The 16,315-nt window shown below is 63.1% G+C and overlaps 2 protein-coding genes and 1 long non-coding RNA gene across 11 annotated transcripts; 2 read left to right on the forward strand and 1 right to left on the reverse strand.

Annotated features, from left to right (window-relative positions):
* The first annotated feature begins 108 nt into the window (after window positions 1-108).
* Window positions 109-11,215, forward strand: DMPK (DM1 protein kinase). 6 transcript variants are annotated; one of them, XM_067719753.1, is made up of 16 exons: window positions 109-1,458; window positions 3,120-3,176; window positions 3,626-3,719; window positions 3,988-4,071; window positions 4,163-4,258; window positions 4,808-4,956; window positions 5,112-5,205; window positions 5,492-5,698; window positions 5,780-6,043; window positions 6,759-6,847; window positions 8,154-8,262; window positions 9,011-9,168; window positions 9,259-9,356; window positions 9,540-9,586; window positions 9,900-9,985; window positions 10,323-11,215. In XM_067719753.1, the coding sequence occupies exons 1-16, from the start codon at window positions 917-919 to the stop codon at window positions 10,480-10,482; spliced, it is 2,334 nt and encodes a 777-aa protein (XP_067575854.1). In that variant the 5' UTR covers window positions 109-916; the 3' UTR covers window positions 10,483-11,215. The 6 variants fall into 6 exon arrangements, with proteins under 6 accessions (XP_067575854.1, XP_067575850.1, XP_067575848.1 ...); XM_067719749.1 differs by lacking the exon at window positions 3,120-3,176 and having other exon boundaries at window positions 3,628-3,719; window positions 9,896-9,985; XM_067719747.1 differs by lacking the exon at window positions 3,120-3,176 and having other exon boundaries at window positions 3,628-3,719.
* On the reverse strand, window positions 7,181-10,323 carry LOC137215091 (uncharacterized). 2 transcript variants are annotated; one of them, XR_010939150.1, is made up of 3 exons: window positions 10,041-10,323; window positions 9,248-9,445; window positions 7,181-8,365 (listed from the first exon to the last, which is right to left on the reverse strand). It is a non-coding gene; the product is annotated as an uncharacterized lncRNA (long non-coding RNA). The 2 variants fall into 2 exon arrangements; XR_010939149.1 differs by having other exon boundaries at window positions 9,248-10,323.
* An 804-nt stretch (window positions 11,216-12,019) lies between the features above and the next one.
* SIX5 (SIX homeobox 5) lies at window positions 12,020-16,257 on the forward strand. Of its 3 annotated transcripts, XM_067719739.1 has the most exons (3): window positions 12,031-12,909; window positions 13,895-14,697; window positions 14,973-16,257. In XM_067719739.1, the coding sequence occupies exons 1-3, from the start codon at window positions 12,110-12,112 to the stop codon at window positions 15,569-15,571; spliced, it is 2,202 nt and encodes a 733-aa protein (XP_067575840.1). In that variant the 5' UTR covers window positions 12,031-12,109; the 3' UTR covers window positions 15,572-16,257. The 3 variants fall into 3 exon arrangements, with proteins under 3 accessions (XP_067575843.1, XP_067575841.1, XP_067575840.1); XM_067719742.1 differs by lacking the exon at window positions 14,973-16,257 and having other exon boundaries at window positions 12,020-12,838; window positions 13,895-14,037; XM_067719740.1 differs by lacking the exons at window positions 13,895-14,697; window positions 14,973-16,257 and adding an exon at window positions 13,019-13,880 and having other exon boundaries at window positions 12,020-12,909.
* The last annotated feature ends 58 nt before the right edge of the window (window positions 16,258-16,315 follow it).

The raw sequence follows: 16,315 nt of genomic DNA on the forward strand, positions 1-16,315 counted from the left end.
TGCTTTCGATGCAGCCCTAGAATCAGTCCACTTTATCCAGAGGAAGCGCTAGGCCCTGCCTCGCCCCCAGACCCCCTTTTGAGGGCAGGAAGAACTGAGAACCAGAGGAGGGATGTGCCTGAGGCACACAGCTGGTGGATCTGCCGCTGGCCAGCCCCGGGCAGGGCCCTTCAGACAGAGGAGAGTATCCCTCGCCCCACTCCAAACTCTCGGAGGGAAGAGAGCCACCAGGACCCCCTCTTCAGAGTCTTCAGTGGGAGTTTTAAAAGTTGTTTCAAAGTGTCCAGATATTATAGGGGCCCCCGCCAGGCAGCTCCCGAGATGCCCAGAGTGAGCTGCCACGGCATAGGCCCTGGCCTTCTGCTGCCTCAGGCCTGGCTTGGCCGGGCCCAGGCATCCAGGACCAATTAGAGACCATGGTTTCCTCTGGGAGAACTGTCCACCCTGGAAAGAACAGCGAAAATCCCTCCTGGCTGGCTCTCTGGAGCCACAGGGAGTGGTGTCTTCCCGCTCTACCCTCCACCCCCCGAAATGTTTCTGTTTCTAATCCTAGCCTGGGCAGGAATGTGGCTGCACTGCCAGGGTCCAAGGAGCTATTTTGGGGGCTCCTTTGCCTCCCCCAGGCTTTGGCCAGTGGGTCACCCCTGATCCTGGCTCCTGAGGGCCTCCCTTCCCGATTCTCTCACCACCCCTTCCCCATCTCCTGCCAAAAACAAGTCAGTGTAAAGCAGAGGGCCTGAGGGCTAAATTTAAACCATCCCAAAGTCTGCCTCCTTGGCTGAGTCACCCGCAAAGCTGCCCTGGCCTCCCGCCCCCCTTCCCAGGCCTCACCCCTTTTTCTCCCCCCCTCCCAACTCGAGAGCTTGGGAGGGGTGTTACCAAATCACTGTGAACCTCAATTGGTCCCCTCTGGGGAATGGGAGGGCTCATCTTTGGCGTCTGTCATACCTGTGCTTTGCCTTTTCAGTGGTGGGGTAGTTTGAGGGTAGAGGTTCTCCACCACCCCTCATCTCACACTGAAGCGTTCCGAGGGGCCCTGGAAGGAGCAACTTGGGGGGGCCTGGCTTGTGAGGGGTTAAGGCTGGGAGGCTGGAGGGGGCCGGGCCGAGGGGTGGGGAGAAGGGGAGGAGGCCTTAGCAGCCAGCAGAGAGAAGTGGCCAGAGAGGCCCAGGGGACAGCCAGGGACAGGCAGACATGCAGCCAGGGCCCCAGGGCCTGGACAGGGCCCTCCAGGCCCCGTGACGGGAGGACCCCGAGCCCCTGGCCCGGGGAGGGGGCCATGGTGCTGCCTGCCCGACATGTCAGCCGAAGTGCGGCTGAGGCGGCTTCAGCAGCTGGTGCTGGACCCCAGCTTCCTGGGGCTGGAGCCCCTGCTCGACCTTCTCCTGGGCGTCCACCAAGAGCTGGGCGCGTCCGACCTGGCCCAGGACAAGTATGTGGCCGACTTCTTGGAGTGGGGTGAGTGCCTACCTACCTGCATGGCGCCCCACAGATTCGGGGGTGGGGGCAGGGCAGAGGGGGGAGGTGGGTGTGGGCTGGGTGTTGGGGGCAGCACGGACACGGGGAAAACCTCCCATTCAGGGGCCCAGAACTTGGGGCTGGGTCTTGGGGCGACATATTCCTACCCCTGTGCCACCCTGGCAGGGCAGAGTGAGATGAGCAGAGGCCAGGGCAGCCATGACTCAGAATCATGACTTGGGAGCCATGGTAAGCCGGGTTGGGCACAGCCTCTCATGGTCCCCTTGCACCCCATTCCCGAGTCTAGGCCTAGGGACATGCTGGGGAGCCCTGTCTTCTAGGACCCCTCCCCACCAAAATGGGCCCTGTGGCCCTCCACCCTGGTTCCCCAGATCGCAGGGGCAAGCGGAAGGGATAGCACAGGGCAGCTGCCAGGGGCGCGGCCGACGGGCAGGTGTTCGGCGCCAGCCTCTCCAGCTGCTCCAACAGGTGCCCAGGCACTGGGAGGGCGCGGTGACTCAGGCAGGCCGGGGGAGAACCAGCTCTGCACACAGGCCCCACCAAGCACCCCCTCCACTCCCTGGTTGGAGGAGGAAGAATTAGGATTCTTCTGAGTGGGCCCACTTTCTCTGTAGGTTCCTCCTCCACCCAAAGTCCCTTTTGGCCAAGTCTTCCCCTGGAGACAGGTCCAGAGGGAAGATGCTTCATCTTCAGCCTCAGCCTCCTGCCTTGTCTGCCCCACTCCCTCCTGGCCCAGGCTCAGGCTCACTTGGGTTTCTGCCTCTCTAACATCTGCCATTCTGTCCCTCCACTGGTCTGTCCCTCAGTGGCTTGCTCTTGGTCCTTAGGCTCTGTGTGTCCCTGTCCCCGTCCCTGTTTCCTGTCTCTCTGCCTTCTCCCGCTCCCTCTTTTCTTGTGTCCATCTCTTTCTGACCCAGGCCCTGCTTCTCTCTCCCCATTTTGCAGATGCGAAGGTGGAGGCCAAGGGCTAGACCACTTGGCCTCTGGGAGAACCTTCTCCCCACATCCCCCCAGCCCTTAGTAACTCTCTCAGCTCCTCTTTTGCAGAGGATGAACTGAGACCTGAGGTGGGGGCAGCTCTCCTGTAAGGAGCACTCCTTTTGTGGCCCGAGCAGCATCCTGCGGCCCCTCCCCTGCCAGGCCGCTGGGGCGGGGGAGGGGGCCTGGGTTCCCGCTGCCTTAAAAGGGCTCAGTGTCTTGGCTCTCTCCTCCCTCCCCCATCCTGGGCCCTGGCTGCTGCTTCCCTGCTGGCCCACTCTTCCTGAACCCCGAACCCTCTCCATAACCCACTGTATCTTCCCTCATTCCTAGTTGCACCCATTGCTCTCTCCCTCCTGCCTCAGAAGCTCCCAGCTTCTTCCACCTCCGGGAGTCCAGGCTTCCCTCTCCCCCTGCCTCCACTCTCCACCTTCCCCCTCCCAAACTGCTCTCTGTAACATTGCTAGCTGTAGGACCTTGGGCAGAGGACTTCACCTGTCTGAGCCTTGGTTCTTCATCTGTAGATAAGGGGTAACAGTAAAACCACCTCCTGGAGTTGAGAGCGTAGAGATAGCACACTTGACTGTGCCTGCAGCCCTGGAGCCGGGATGCGGATCCCCGCTGGCTTTGTCTCCCTCTCCCGTTGCTTCTCCTGGTCCTAGCCCTAAACTCAGGGTTTCCCAGAGTGTGGTCCAAGAGCCACCAGTATCTGAGCCTAGGATTAAACTGCAGGCTCTGGGCCATGACCCAAAACAGACTGAATGAGAGCCCTGGGGGTGGGCGGGGTCACCGGGAGTAGGGGCCCGGAAGCCCAGGGAGCTCTACGAACTGGGCCTATTTCTTCTTCCTCTGTTCTTCAGGGCCTCCCTTCGGCAGACTTGTTACCTCACCCTGTCCATCCTGCACCCCCTAGAGCCCTCTGGCCCAGTGTCCTGTCCCAGAAAGGGATTCCCAGGCATCCCACTTTTCTCTGTACAAGAGCAGTTTTGGGTCCCCAAAGCCTCACATAATGTTTATGTAAAGTCCTTTAGGAGGCCGACTAGTGCTAAGGGGAGGGGCACGGGCAGGGGAGACTCAGCGACAGAAGGTGGGACTGTCTCTCCTCGTCTCCAGTGTCAGTCCCTCGGATTCTCGGTTCTTATCCCCGCCCCTTCGCCCCCTCCCCCCCAGTGGAGCCCATCGCGGAGAGGCTTAAGGAGGCCCGACTGCAGAGGGATGACTTCGAGATTCTGAAGGTGATCGGACGCGGGGCGTTCAGCGAGGTGAGCCTGGAGCAGCGGAGGCAGCTCAGTGGGGTTAGAGACCTGACATTTCCTGCAGTGGGCGGGATGTTGGAGTTCCGGAAGTGGGGCCTTAGAAATTGATGAATGACTGAGTTTAGACCCTAAGGCGGGGCTTGAGGCCAATGGGCGTGGCTTTGCCAAGTGGGGGCGGGGCCAAGTCTGGCCCGGGTTAAGGGTGGAATCCAATCTGGGGGAGGCCTGGTGTTTCCCCGCCACCTCCGCTCTATTACCCTGTTTGGGCTTTCAGGTGGCGGTGGTGAAGATGAAGCAGACGGGCCAGGTGTACGCCATGAAGATCATGAATAAGTGGGACATGCTGAAGAGAGGCGAGGTGACGGCCGGGCTGGGTGTGCAGGGTGCTGAGGACCCCCCCTTCCGTCCTCCCACCCCCGTCCGCTTCAGCTCCTCCGGGTGCCCCGCAGGTGTCGTGCTTCCGCGAAGAGAGGGATGTGTTGGTGAACGGGGACCAGCGCTGGATCACGCAGCTGCACTTCGCCTTCCAGGACGAAAACTACCTGGTGAGCCCCAGGCCGGGCGACTAGAGAGGCGGACCCCCACCCCTGAGGCTGTCAGTTATCGAGGTGTGGGCAGGCAGAGGAAGTTCTAGGATCAGGGAGCTGCCTCGAAATGCATGCGGCAGTCCCTGGGTGTGGTAGGAGCTGGCCTTCCTTTCCCGGGATGGGAGATGTCCCTTACTGCCTTTTTCCCCGGGTTGATTCCGGGGGGCACTACCTGGAATGATATAGTCTCTAGAGTCTATGTGGGAGCCACTGGGCAGGGGGTATCTGGGCTCCATACCCTGGATAATCGGGAGGTCTCTGAGTTCTCTTTTTCCTGACTCTCTTGGTCGGGGGTGGGAGAAGTGAATCTCTGTCCAGTGACATCGTGGGGGAACGATGATTGGGGGTGGGCGTGTCTCTGATTTGGCCTGGGAGATCTCTTGGGGCTGGGGCTGGGGCTGCGGAGTCTCTGCCCAGGGATTGGGCGTCTCTGGGAGTCTTTGTCCCGGGCTATCGGCCGTGGGCGCCCAGACGAGGTACCGACCCCCGTGACACGCCCCCTCCCAGTACCTGGTCATGGAGTACTACGTGGGCGGGGACCTGCTAACGCTGCTGAGCAAGTTTGGGGAGCGGATCCCGGCCGAGATGGCGCGCTTCTACCTGGCCGAGATTGTCATGGCCATAGACTCGGTGCACCGGCTGGGCTACGTGCACAGGTGGGCGCTGCAGGGGCTGAAGGCCGCGGGAATTGGAGAGAGTGGTCCTTAAGAGGGTGGGGCCCAGGCGGTGCTGCCTAGTGGGGTGGAGCCTGGTGAGATGGCAGGAGAGAGGCTCACTTATCCCTCTCCCTTCCCTTCTTCCCTCCGCGCAGGGACATCAAACCGGACAACATCCTGCTGGACCGCTGCGGCCACATCCGCTTGGCCGACTTTGGCTCCTGCCTCAAGTTGCGGGCGGATGGAACGGTGAGCGGTGCGCCGCTCTTGGGCAACTCGGACTACCAATGACGGGTCGGGAGCAGGAACCCGAGGTGCAGCGTGGGGGCGGGGCTGAGGCGTGCGGGCAGAGCCAGGGTGAGGGCAGGACTAGATTTGGAGGGGAAAGAAGGAGGTGACCCAGGCCGTAGCCTGCCTGTGGCTCAGGCTTAGAACAGGCAAAAGGAGGGACTAAGCTCTAGGGTAGTGTTAAGAGGGGGCGGAGCCAGAGCTAGGAGGGGCGGGGTCAAGCCTAGCTCGGATCCTCTTGGCTCAGGTGCGGTCACTGGTGGCTGTGGGCACCCCGGACTACTTGTCTCCCGAGATCCTGCAGGCCGTGGGCGGTGGGCCCGGGACTGGCAGCTACGGGCCCGAGTGTGACTGGTGGGCGCTGGGCGTGCTCGCCTATGAAATGTTCTATGGGCAGACGCCCTTCTACGCCGACTCCACGGCTGAGACCTACGGCAAGATCGTGCACTACAAGGTGAGCACAGCCCGGGGAGCCCCTGACCTCTCTGCACATGCTCCCAGGTAACATCCCCTCTTTTCCCCTCCTTCTGAGCAGGAGCACCTGTCTCTACCGCTGGCAGACGCAGGAGTCCCCGACGAGGTTCGCGATCTCATCCAGCAGCTGCTGTGTCCCCCCGAGATGCGCCTGGGCCGGAATGGAGCAGGCGATTTCCAGAAGCATCCTTTCTTCTTTGGCCTTGACTGGGACAGCCTCCGAGACAGCGCGCCCCCCTTTACGCCGGATTTCGAGGGTGCCACAGACACATGCAACTTCGATGTGGTGGAAGACGGGCTCACTGCCATGGTGAGCGGGGGAGGGGTAGGTACCTGCGATCGATCCCTGGTCTGCAGAGGGTACCCCCGCATCCGACCGCCGTAACACTGAGGTTAGGAGAGTACCCTCCTCCTGGGGTCCTGAAATCATTCCTTCCCCAGAAACACCTGCTCTGTTTGGCCCCAGGGCTGGGAACCCAGCAGTGACCTAGACTCACAGTCCAGTGGAGGACACGGACTTGTCCCCAGACAATGATGCCCCAGAGAGATCAGGGCTGAGATGGGGGTGGGGGGTGCAGGGGGGCGGGCCTCCTGACCCAGCATGAAAGGTCCTGGAGGGCTTCCTGGAGGAGGGGGCTATCTGAGCTGAGACCTGGAAGGATGAGAGGTGAGAAAGCACCATAGAGGACTCTCCCTTGCTTAGGCCATCTCTCTCTCAGCTGTCGTATGAGCTATCCCGTGCTTGTTCAGCCTGACTGCCTTTGTGCGGGGCACAGCGGGGGACACACATGGACCAAGTCAGCCCTGGTCCCTGCCCTCATCTACTTACAGTCTGGAGAAGTATATAATTATACTGTGGCAAGTGCCCTGAGGGAAGCAGCAGGATGTAATGAAAGAAAATGACGCAGGGTCCACTTTAGATAGACCCCAGGCTGGGGTGGGGGGGTGGCAGGGCACTTAAGCCAAGACTGGGAAGGGGTGAGTGAGGGGCCATCCCTGACTGCCGCTGGTCACCTCACATCTGTGTTTCTCTCCTATAGGAGACGCTGTCGGATATGCAGGAAGGCACGCCACTGGGGGTCCACCTGCCTTTCGTGGGCTACTCCTCCTATTCCTGCATGGCCCTTGGGTAAGTGCTACCCTGTGCAGCTTGAGAGGAGTGGACGGGGGTGGGGTGGGGGTGGGGGGGTCCTGCCTCCAGAGGCCCCAGGAGGCTGCTCGGGGTTATCACATCCTGGCCCGTTGGTGCCCAGGAGAATTGCAGGGTCAGTCTCGGAACCTTATTGTCTTGGGACTAAGGGCTTTTAGAAGCCCAGAATTGTAGGACGTTAAATTCTCGGACCACAAGTACTTTGAAATTTAGATTCAAATGTAAAACCTCAGAGTCACAGGCTCAGCCTTCCGGAATCTTCTGACCTTCCACTTTTAGATTTCTAGTATACAGTCATGGGACCTCAAAATCTTAGAGAATAAGAAGTTTAGAATTGTTACGTCAATCTTAAAAGAACACGGACTCACTGAATTACATAACCACAAAGCCTTCTTAAAACATTGATTCTGAAAATAATACATTGCTTATCACAAGTATATTAGAAAACAGGGATGAGAAAAAGGAAGGCCGCCAGCAGCGGCCTTGTGTGTCCCTGGCTCACAGCACACGTACTTACCAGCTGCGAGAACATGCTGTGTTCTGATCTGTTTTGTTATTGGACAATGTACCGCAAGTGCCATTTCTTGAACAAACTATAACACAATCCTGACCCGCTGGGGAGTGTTCTCCTTACTGGGCGGGTCAGGACTCAGCTAACCCGCCTCTGCCATGACCCAGGCTGGATGAACAGCCGCAGGTTGATCTTAGCGCTTGTCGAGCGTCATTGGGTCCTTGAGACATATTTCTACAAGAGGGACTGCTGGGTTGGAGGGGACATCACTTTTACTGCAATTTCATATTCCTTGGGAGGGTCTGTCTTCCTCCCAGCACCTGGGTCTGGGGGTGGGAGGGGTGGCTGCTGTCTAGAGTCAGGCTTGGGGTCCAACACCCAGTCTGAAGACCACCCCTTTGGAGGTGGCCAGAGCTGGGAGTGTCTCCCTCACTTCCTGAGGCCCTTAGGAGAGGAGCCTGTAAAGCGCACATGGAGACGGAGATGGGCAGATCCTAGAACATGGGTTTCCTGACCCCAGGTTCCCAAGGAAGGTGCAGAGGCCAGCTTCCAGGGGCCTGAGGCCATGCCAGGCGCAGGCCTTTTCCTAACAAGAAGAGGACCTGTCTCAACAGCCTGGCCATTTATTCCCTTCACTCTGCCCCTCCCCCTCCTCAAGCCTGGAGCCTTCAGGTCTGGCTGCCCCAGGGCACAGGCTAGGGAGTCCTGGCTGTAAACGCAGAGGATCCGGCGTGAGGCCGGCTCTTCCTCCCCTCGCCCTCTTCCTCTCCCCAGGGATGATGAGATCCCGGGCTCCACGCCCATGGAACTGGAGGCCGAGGCGCTGCCTGAGCCATTGCAAGAGCCCAGCCTGGAACCCACGGTGCCCCCACCAGAGGAAGCGGTGAGTCTTTAGAGGAGAGGGTCAATGAGGGACGAATGGAGAGAAAAGCGGAGGCCTTCAGGGAGAGTGTGCGCCATGGAGTGCTAGGCCCTCTGGGAGGTTCCTTGACAGAAAGAGATGGAAAACAAAGTAGAGACAAGGTTACTTCAGTCAGAAATGATCCCCACAGAGAAATGAAAACAGGTCAGTGAGTGTGCATGGAGGGGAACTCTGGGGAGGGGAAGCCCTGGAGAAGCAGGAGGACCACCCATTTGTCAGCAAAGAGAAGGGTAAGGGCTCTGAGGTGAGAACCAGCTGGTGTCCTCTGAAACATGCAAGGAGGGTAGTAAGGCTGCGCTGTTCCAGGAGGAAGGAGGGTGAGGAGTGAGGAGCGGGGAGGCTGGAGAGGCCAGCAGACGCACACCAGACAGGGCCTTTAGTTTTCATGTGGTGGGCCTCCTCCTGAGGGCACTGAGGGGCCGGAGAGATTCTCCAGGGGAGGGACATGGTCAAGCTGCGTAGTGTTACAGGAACAGCCCTTTGGTGTGGAAGGTGGATGGGAGGAGACCAGATTAAAGGCTGGAGATGAGGGCTGGGCTGGGTTAGGGAAGGAGGGGGCTTGGATCACTGCAGGAGCTGTGGGGATTCCAGAAAGATCTCGGGGGTGCAGGAATAGAGGTCAAAGGAGGATCCCAGGCCTGGAACCTATGCCTAAGTCTCGAATGCTCCAGGAGCCACAGGCAGCCCTAAGCCCGGTTCCCATACCCAGGCTGAAGCGGCAGTTCCGGAGGCCATTCCGGAGGCGGTGGCAGAGGCCCGGGTGACGCTGCGGGAACTCCAGGAGGCCCTGGAGGAGGAGGTGCTCACCCGACAGAGCCTGAGCCAGGAGCTGGAGGCCATCCGAACGGCCAACCAGAACTTCGCCAGGTCAGGGTCGGGAGTCGGGGACAGTCACTACCTTTAGCAGCCTCTCTAGCCGAAATCCCGAAGGGCTCATGGTCCTTACCTCCCCTGCAGCCAACTCCGCGAGGCCGAGGCCCGTAACCGAGACCTGGAGGCGCACGTCCGGCAGCTGCAGGAGCGGATGGAGTTGCTTCAGGCCGGGGGAGCCGCAGGCGAGTCCCTCATCCACCACCTTTCCTGAGGCGCCGGCGGGGGTGGGGGGGGGTGGGCGGGGAGGTGGGCCCGCGGCGTGTGTATACACCTGGGGGAGGGTGAGGGGCCCAGGCTGGGGCACGCCGCGCCACCGCCCTTCTCCGTCCCTCCACGCGCCCTATGCCTCTCTCTTCTCCTTCCAGCTGTCACGGGGGTCCCCAGTCCCCGGGCCACGGATCCACCTTCCCATGTAAGACCCCTCTTTTTCCCCTGCGTCAAGCCTGCTGCCCCCTTTGCAGACTCTGTCCCCATCTCCCCGTACCCCTGTCCAGACTTAGAGGCTCACCCCTACCTCTTTGAGGTTCCAGTCAGCAGACACCCTCCATTCATGGCCAAATCTACCAGATCTCCCTCGGTTCAGGCCTCTCCCCAAATCCCATCCAGGATCTCCCTAGATGACCTCCCCGACCTCGACTCCCCTCTCTGTCTCTTGCACCCCGCCGAGGGCGGCCGTGCCGAGCTGGGCTCGGATCGGGTCACCTGTCCCTTCTCTCTCCAGCTAGATGGCCCCCCGGCCGTGGCTCTGGGCCAGTGCCCGCTGGTGGGGCCAGGCCCCATGCACCGCCGCCACCTGCTGCTCCCTGCCAGGGTACGTCCGGCTGCTCACGCCCGCCCGTCGCGCGCCCCCGCCCAGCTCCACGTACCCCAAGCCGCCTCTGCTTAGCTGCGCCTCTGCGGGGTGGGGCCCGCGGCGGGGAGGGAGGATACTCGGGCAGCCAATCAACACAGGCTTCTAGGAGGCAGCCAATGAGGAGTTGGGACAAGACTTAGGCTTGCGAGCCGACCAATCACAGATACTCGCGCTGTGAGGGGGCGGGGCAGGTGCAGGGAGTGTGTGGACCCTCTTATGGGCGTAGGCGGGGCTGGCCCCAGGAGCCAATCAGAGGCCCGCGTCGCCAGTGCTGACCCCCGCCCTCTCCCCGCAGGTCCCTAGGCCTGGCCTATCGGAGGCGCGTTCCTTGCTCCTGTTCGCCTCTGCTCTGGCTGGTGCCGCCGCCCTGGGCTGCATTGGGTTGGTGGCCTGCGCCGGCTATCTTGCCACAGTCTGACCCCGCCCGGGAGCCGCCTTCGCCGCCTGAACCCTAGAACCCGAGCCTGTCCTCCACTTGGGCTCCGCTGGAGGGTTTGGTGACCCAGGCACGGCCCAGAAGCCACTCCCACCGCCCCCCAGTTCACAGCACTCCGAGCGTGGGTTTGCGCCCCAGCTCCAGCCCTGTGATCCGGGCCCGCCCCCTGGCGGCCGGGGAGGGAGGAGCCGGGGCCGCGGCTCCGGGGAGGCTTGTAGCCGGGAATGCTGCTGCTGCTGCTGGGGGGATCGCGGACCTCTTCCTTTCTCTGGCCTAGCTGAGGCATCCGACGTGGATGGGCAAGCTGCGACCTAGAGAAGGCAGCAGGGCCAGGGCTCGGCATCTGTCTTTCACCCTCCAGGCACCCCCACCCACATCGGCTTGCAAACCACAAATCCTCCTTGTGCATGAGGCCCTGCCCTCCCGGGAAGACTCTCTTGCCGCGGTGAACGTCTAGCGCGAGCTCCGCCTTTACCTTTTGACAGCCCCGCTTTTTTCGGGGACTCTCGCGCCCTCCTCACGTGCGCTGTTCTCGGAGCCACAGCCGGCTCCGCCCGCCTCGGCAGTATGGGTATTTATTGACCTTCCCTCCGACCCGCTGACAGGCTCCAGGATCCCAGCACCCTAATCCACATTTTGGATGCACTGAGACCCCGACATTCCTCGGTATTTATTGTCTTTCCCCACCTAGGACCCCACCCCCGATCCTCGCGAATAAAAGGCCCTCTCGTCTGCCCAAAATTCTGAAATTCCTTCGTGTCCGCTGTTTGCTTTGAGGGCAGGAGGCTTTTCAGTGGGCCAATAGGAAGGCGAGTGGAGGTGGCCAATGGCCTGGCAGCAAGCTAGCGGGAGGCGAAGCGGACGTATCAGGGGTGGGGGTGGGATGCGGGGCGTGGCTTCGACATCCGGCCAATAGGAGAAGAAGAGCGGGCCACCAGGAGGCACCGCCTCTTGTCCAGCTGTGGCCCAGCTGTGCCATCAGGCCGCGGTGAAGGGGGGGCTGGGCTGGCAGCTAGCGCAGCCATCCTCCTACCACTGCGCCTGCGCAGGCCACGCGCATCCGTTCCAGAGACGGACTTACGCTCAAGAAAAGTTGCTGCAAACTTTCTAGCCCGTTTCCCCCGCCCCTTCTCCCAGCCAGATCCGCCCCCCTGCGGAGCCGGGAATTCCGAGGGGCGGAGCGCGGGCCGAGATGGGGAGTGAGGGGGGCCTTCGGAGGTCCCTGGAGACGGAGGCGTGCAGAAGCTCAGTCTCGGGGCGGAGGCGGCTTCGCGCCCTTAGCCCTCCCGGACGGCCTGTTGCCTTCTCCGTTGTCCCGATGGGGAAACTGAGGCCCTGAACCAGAGGCACACGCGGGGGGGAGGCAAAAAGCGCGGCCTGAGGCGAAGGGAAAACAAAGGGAGAATCACGGACAGACGGGGAGGGGGACGGGCACACACACACACACACACACACTGGGACAGAGACCCTAATAGAGAACTGGGCCTGGCATCGGTGGTGAGGGGGGAGACGCGGGGTCGGCGGGAGAAGATCGGGAAGGGCGAAGTTGCGGGGGGGTGCGGGGAGGGGAGCCGGGCGGGGGAGGGGGCTGGGGAAAGCCCGAGGGAGGAGGAGAAGGAGGGAGGAACTTCCCAAAGTTGCAAAACATGGCTACCTTGCCTGCGGAGCCGAGCGCGGGGCCGGCGGCTGGGGGGGAGGCGGTGGCGGCGGCGGCGACCGAAGAGGAGGAGGAGGAAGCGCGCCAGCTTCTGCAGACTTTGCAGGCGGCCGAGGGTGAGGCAGCGGCGGCGGCCGGGGCCGGGGCGGGCGAAGCGGCGGTGAAAGTGGAGGGCCCGGGATCCCCGGGCGTACCCGGGTCGCCCCCCGAGGCCGCTGCCGATCCGCCCACGGGTCTCCGCTTCTCGCCGGAACAGGTGGCGTGCGTGTGCGAGGCGCTGCTACAGGCGGGCCACGCCGGCCGCTTGAGCCGTTTCCTGGGCGCACTGCCCCCGGCCGAGCGCCTACGTGGCAGCGATCCGGTGCTGCGCGCTCGGGCCCTGGTGGCCTTCCAGCGGGGCGAGTACGCCGAGCTCTACCGGCTGCTCGAGAGCCGCCCCTTCCCCGCCGCCCACCACGCGTTTCTGCAGGACCTCTACCTGCGCGCGCGCTACCACGAGGCCGAACGGGCCCGCGGCCGCGCGCTGGGCGCGGTGGACAAGTACCGTCTGCGCAAGAAGTTCCCGCTGCCCAAGACCATCTGGGACGGCGAAGAGACCGTCTACTGCTTCAAGGAGCGGTCCCGCGCCGCGCTCAAGGCCTGCTATCGCGGCAACCGCTACCCCACGCCGGACGAGAAGCGCCGCCTGGCCACGCTCACCGGCCTCTCGCTCACGCAGGTTAGCAACTGGTTCAAGAACCGACGACAGCGCGACCGGACCGGGGGCGGCGGCGGCGCGCCCTGCAAGAGGTGAGGAGACCCGGGCGGCGCCAGTCCCGCTTTCCCGGAGACGTGCCATCCACCAGCCCCCCCCCCCCAATGCCTGTTGTCCTCGGACACCCCTCGCTCACACCCTCAGGCGCCAGCCGAGCGCGGGGAATCCGTGTGCATGGAACGGGCACGCGCCCCGGCTCTCCCAGACACCCGGACACCAATGCTCCTCTCGCGGAGGCCGGGAGACCGCCTCTCTCTGCTCCACTCAAGGCTCCGTCCCAGATCCCATCCGTGTCCGCGGCTAGACTCGGGGCGGCAGTGAGAAAATGAGGGGTTGCGGGAAAGGAGGAGGGGCCTTTGTCCTCCCCACCGGGCGTAGGGGCTTGTTCAGTCCCCTTCGCGGCCAGGCCCTCCCTGACCGTCGCTCGGTCTCACCTCCCCCCTTCCCGCCCCCCCCCCCTCAGGGCCCAAACAGCGTGGTCCGTCTTCTGTCTTTGTTGTGAAACGTGAACCTTCCCCAGCTCCGGTTTCCCTGTAACCCAAGCCCTTCTCCTCCCACCCTGCGCGTCGGCCTCCTACTCCTCAGACGCCCGGGGAGGAGGGGGTCGGGGGAGGGCACCGGGAACTGAGCGGGCGACTACCTCCTTACTCTCTCCAAAGCCACTCGGCTCCTTTCAGGCCGACTCAGGAGACTTCAGGCAGCCTGGTTGCTCAGCCTCCGGGGCCCGGAGGCCGAGGAGTTGGGAGAGGAGGGCCTCCTTCCCCCCAAAGCGGCAAGCTTGAGCCTTTAGTCAGTGGTATTGCAGAGGCTCCTCCCTGGGGCCCTTGGGTGGTCTCAGAGAGGAGGTTTCCTAACCCCTTGAAATGGTGCACAGGAACTTGGGCTGGGGAAAGGTGGGGAGGCAGTGGGCGGCTTGTGCTTCCTCCCAGCACTTTGCAGCCGGCTCCGTGCAGGAATCGGGCTGGCCAGCGGGGAAACGCAGCATTCGGGACCACAACTCACAATCCTTTCTCCGGCCAGCGAATCTGATGGGAACCCGACTACGGAGGACGAGTCCAGCCGCAGCCCTGAGGACCTGGAGAGGGGGGCGGCTCCAGTGGCGGCCGAGGCCCCCGCCCAGGGCTCCATATTCCTGGCCGGGGCCGCCCCTCCCGCGCCGTGCCCCGCCTCCTCCTCCATCCTGGTGAACGGGAGCTTCCTGGCCGCTGGCAGCTCTCCAGCGGTGCTCCTCAATGGGAGCCCCGTCATCATCAACAGCCTGGCCCTGGGCGAGGCCTCCAGCCTGGGCCCCCTGCTGCTCGGCGGGGGCGGGGGAGCCCCTGCACCGCAGCCCAGCCCCCAGGGGGCCAGCGAGGGCAAGACCTCCCTGGTCCTGGACCCTCAGACTGGGGAGGTTCGCCTGGAGGAGGCTCAGCCTGAAGCCCCTGAGACCAAGGGGGCCCAGGTGGCTGCTTCAGGGCCGCCTGGAGAGGAGGTCTCAGGTCCTCTGCCCCAAGTAGTGCCTGGCCCCCCGCCGGCTGCCACCTTTCCTCTGCCCCCAGGACCAGTGACTTCCGTGGCTGCTCCACAAGTGGTGCCACTTTCCCCACCCCCTGGCTACCCTGCCGGCCTGGGCCCCACCTCCCCACTGTTGAACCTGCCCCAGGTGGTGCCCACCTCCCAGGTGGTGACCTTGCCTCAGGCTGTGGGGCCACTGCAGCTGTTGGCAGCTGGGCCAGGCAGCCCCGTGAAGGTGGCAGCTGCCCCGGGCCCTGCCAACATGCACCTGATAAACTCTGGGGTGGGCGTGACTGCCCTGCAGCTGCCTTCGGCCACTGCCCCAGGTACCCCTTTCTGGTGGCTGGGCGGGGGGTACAGTTACCTCAGGGAGGGATGGCGCTGTCAGTGGGCTTCCTGGGGCAACGGTGGGGAGTGGGGAGCTCATCCCGGGTGGGTCCCAGACCCTCCCGTGCCAGGCAGTACCCTGAGGCTCGAGCCACGCAGACTTGGCCTCACCCTGACCCTGAAGGGGCTCCTTTTGCCTCTGGCTGATCTCCCTGCCTGCTCTCCAGCGGCGTACTCTTCACCTCTGCGCCTGGCCCTTCTCCTCTCCCCACAGGAAACTTCCTGCTGGCCAACCCCGTGTCTGGCAGCCCCATCGTGACAGGTGTGGCCGTGCAGCAGGGCAAGATCATCCTCACCGCCACCTTCCCCACCAGCATGCTGGTCTCCCAGGTCCTGTCGCCGGCCCCCAGCCTGGCCCTGCCCCTGAAGCCAGACGCGGCCATCTCAGTCCCCGAAGGAGCCCTCCCGGTGGCCCCCAGCCCCGCTCTGCCAGAGGCCCACGCCTTAGGCGCACTGTCTGCGCAGCCGCCCCCCGCCCCGGCCGCCGCCAGTCTGCCCTTCTCCCCAGACTCCTCCGGCCTCCTGCCCGGCTTCCAGGCGCCCCCGCCCGAGGGGCTCCTGCTGTCGCCTGCGGCGGTGCCCATCTGGCCAGCCGGGCTGGAACTGAGCGCCGGCACTGAGGGGCTGCTAGAGGCAGAGAAGGGGCTGGGGACGCAGGCCCCCCACACGGTGCTGAGGCTGCCGGACCCCGACCCCGAGGGGCTGCTCCTGGGGGCCACGGCGGGGGGCGAGGTTGACGAGGGGCTGGAAGTGGAGACCAAGGTCCTGACCCAGTTACAGTCGGTGCCTGTGGAAGAGCCCTTGGAACTGTGACCCGCCAGGCCCCGTGGCCTCCCATGACAATGGTGCTCGAGGACAGCGGGGAGGAGGGAGCCTCTCAAACACGAAGACGGCTGCCATCCACACACACTACACCCTCCCCGCGGCCGCTCAACCTCTCCACGCCCTGGAGGCCCACTTCTGTCCGGGGCAACGTCCTCTGACGGGACGCCTCCTCTGTTACAGCCCTCTCCTTGCTCTGCCTCCTGATCTACATGGGGAGATTTGGGGCTCCTGACTCAGGGGCTCTGCCCCCCTCGACCTGGTACTAGCTGTGAGCTGAAAGCCCTGCCGAATGGCTGGATTTCCAACCCCCTTGAGCCCTCTCCCTATCACTCCCTGAAACACTATTAATAGCTCCACTGACATCCAGTGTTCCCAGAACTGCTCGGGAATCCGAGGGTGGAGGACGGGCAGTCCTGTGCCCGGAGACTGATGGACCCTCCCCGCCGGGCCCTTCCTGCCCACGAGGGATGCGGGTGTGCGGTCTGTGGGCCAGGGTCCTCCGTTAGCTCCTCCTGGACTAGAGCCCTCAGTAGCACGTCCAGCCCCAGACCAAAGATCCCTTGACCCTCGGGCCAACCCTGACCCCTGTGTCTAGTTTATATCCTAAATCTTTATTTTTCTAGGACATGTTATGCCTTCATTTCAATTAAAATAAAGTTAACAGACAACTAGAACCTCGGGGGGTGTGGGCTATCTTCCAACGGCTTTTGCGCAAGGAAAAGCTGAACCACA

This window comes from Pseudorca crassidens, chromosome 20 (genome assembly GCF_039906515.1).
Source record: "Pseudorca crassidens isolate mPseCra1 chromosome 20, mPseCra1.hap1, whole genome shotgun sequence".
Taxonomy (NCBI): Eukaryota; Metazoa; Chordata; class Mammalia; order Artiodactyla; family Delphinidae; genus Pseudorca; species Pseudorca crassidens.

Coding starts and splice junctions, on each gene's coding strand:
- DMPK (XM_067719753.1), top strand. CDS start 917: ATGGGAGGGCTCATCTTTGGCGTCTGTCATACCTGTGCTTTGCCTTTT. Junction 3,177..3,625: donor CCACCAGTATCTGAGCCTAG/GATTAAACTGCA, acceptor CCCCTCCCCCCC/AGTGGAGCCCATCGCGGAGA. Junction 4,957..5,111: donor CGGCTGGGCTACGTGCACAG/GTGGGCGCTGCA, acceptor CCCTCCGCGCAG/GGACATCAAACCGGACAACA.
- SIX5 (XM_067719739.1), top strand. CDS start 12,110: ATGGCTACCTTGCCTGCGGAGCCGAGCGCGGGGCCGGCGGCTGGGGGG. Junction 12,910..13,894: donor GGCGGCGCGCCCTGCAAGAG/GTGAGGAGACCC, acceptor TTCTCCGGCCAG/CGAATCTGATGGGAACCCGA. Junction 14,698..14,972: donor GCCTTCGGCCACTGCCCCAG/GTACCCCTTTCT, acceptor CTCTCCCCACAG/GAAACTTCCTGCTGGCCAAC.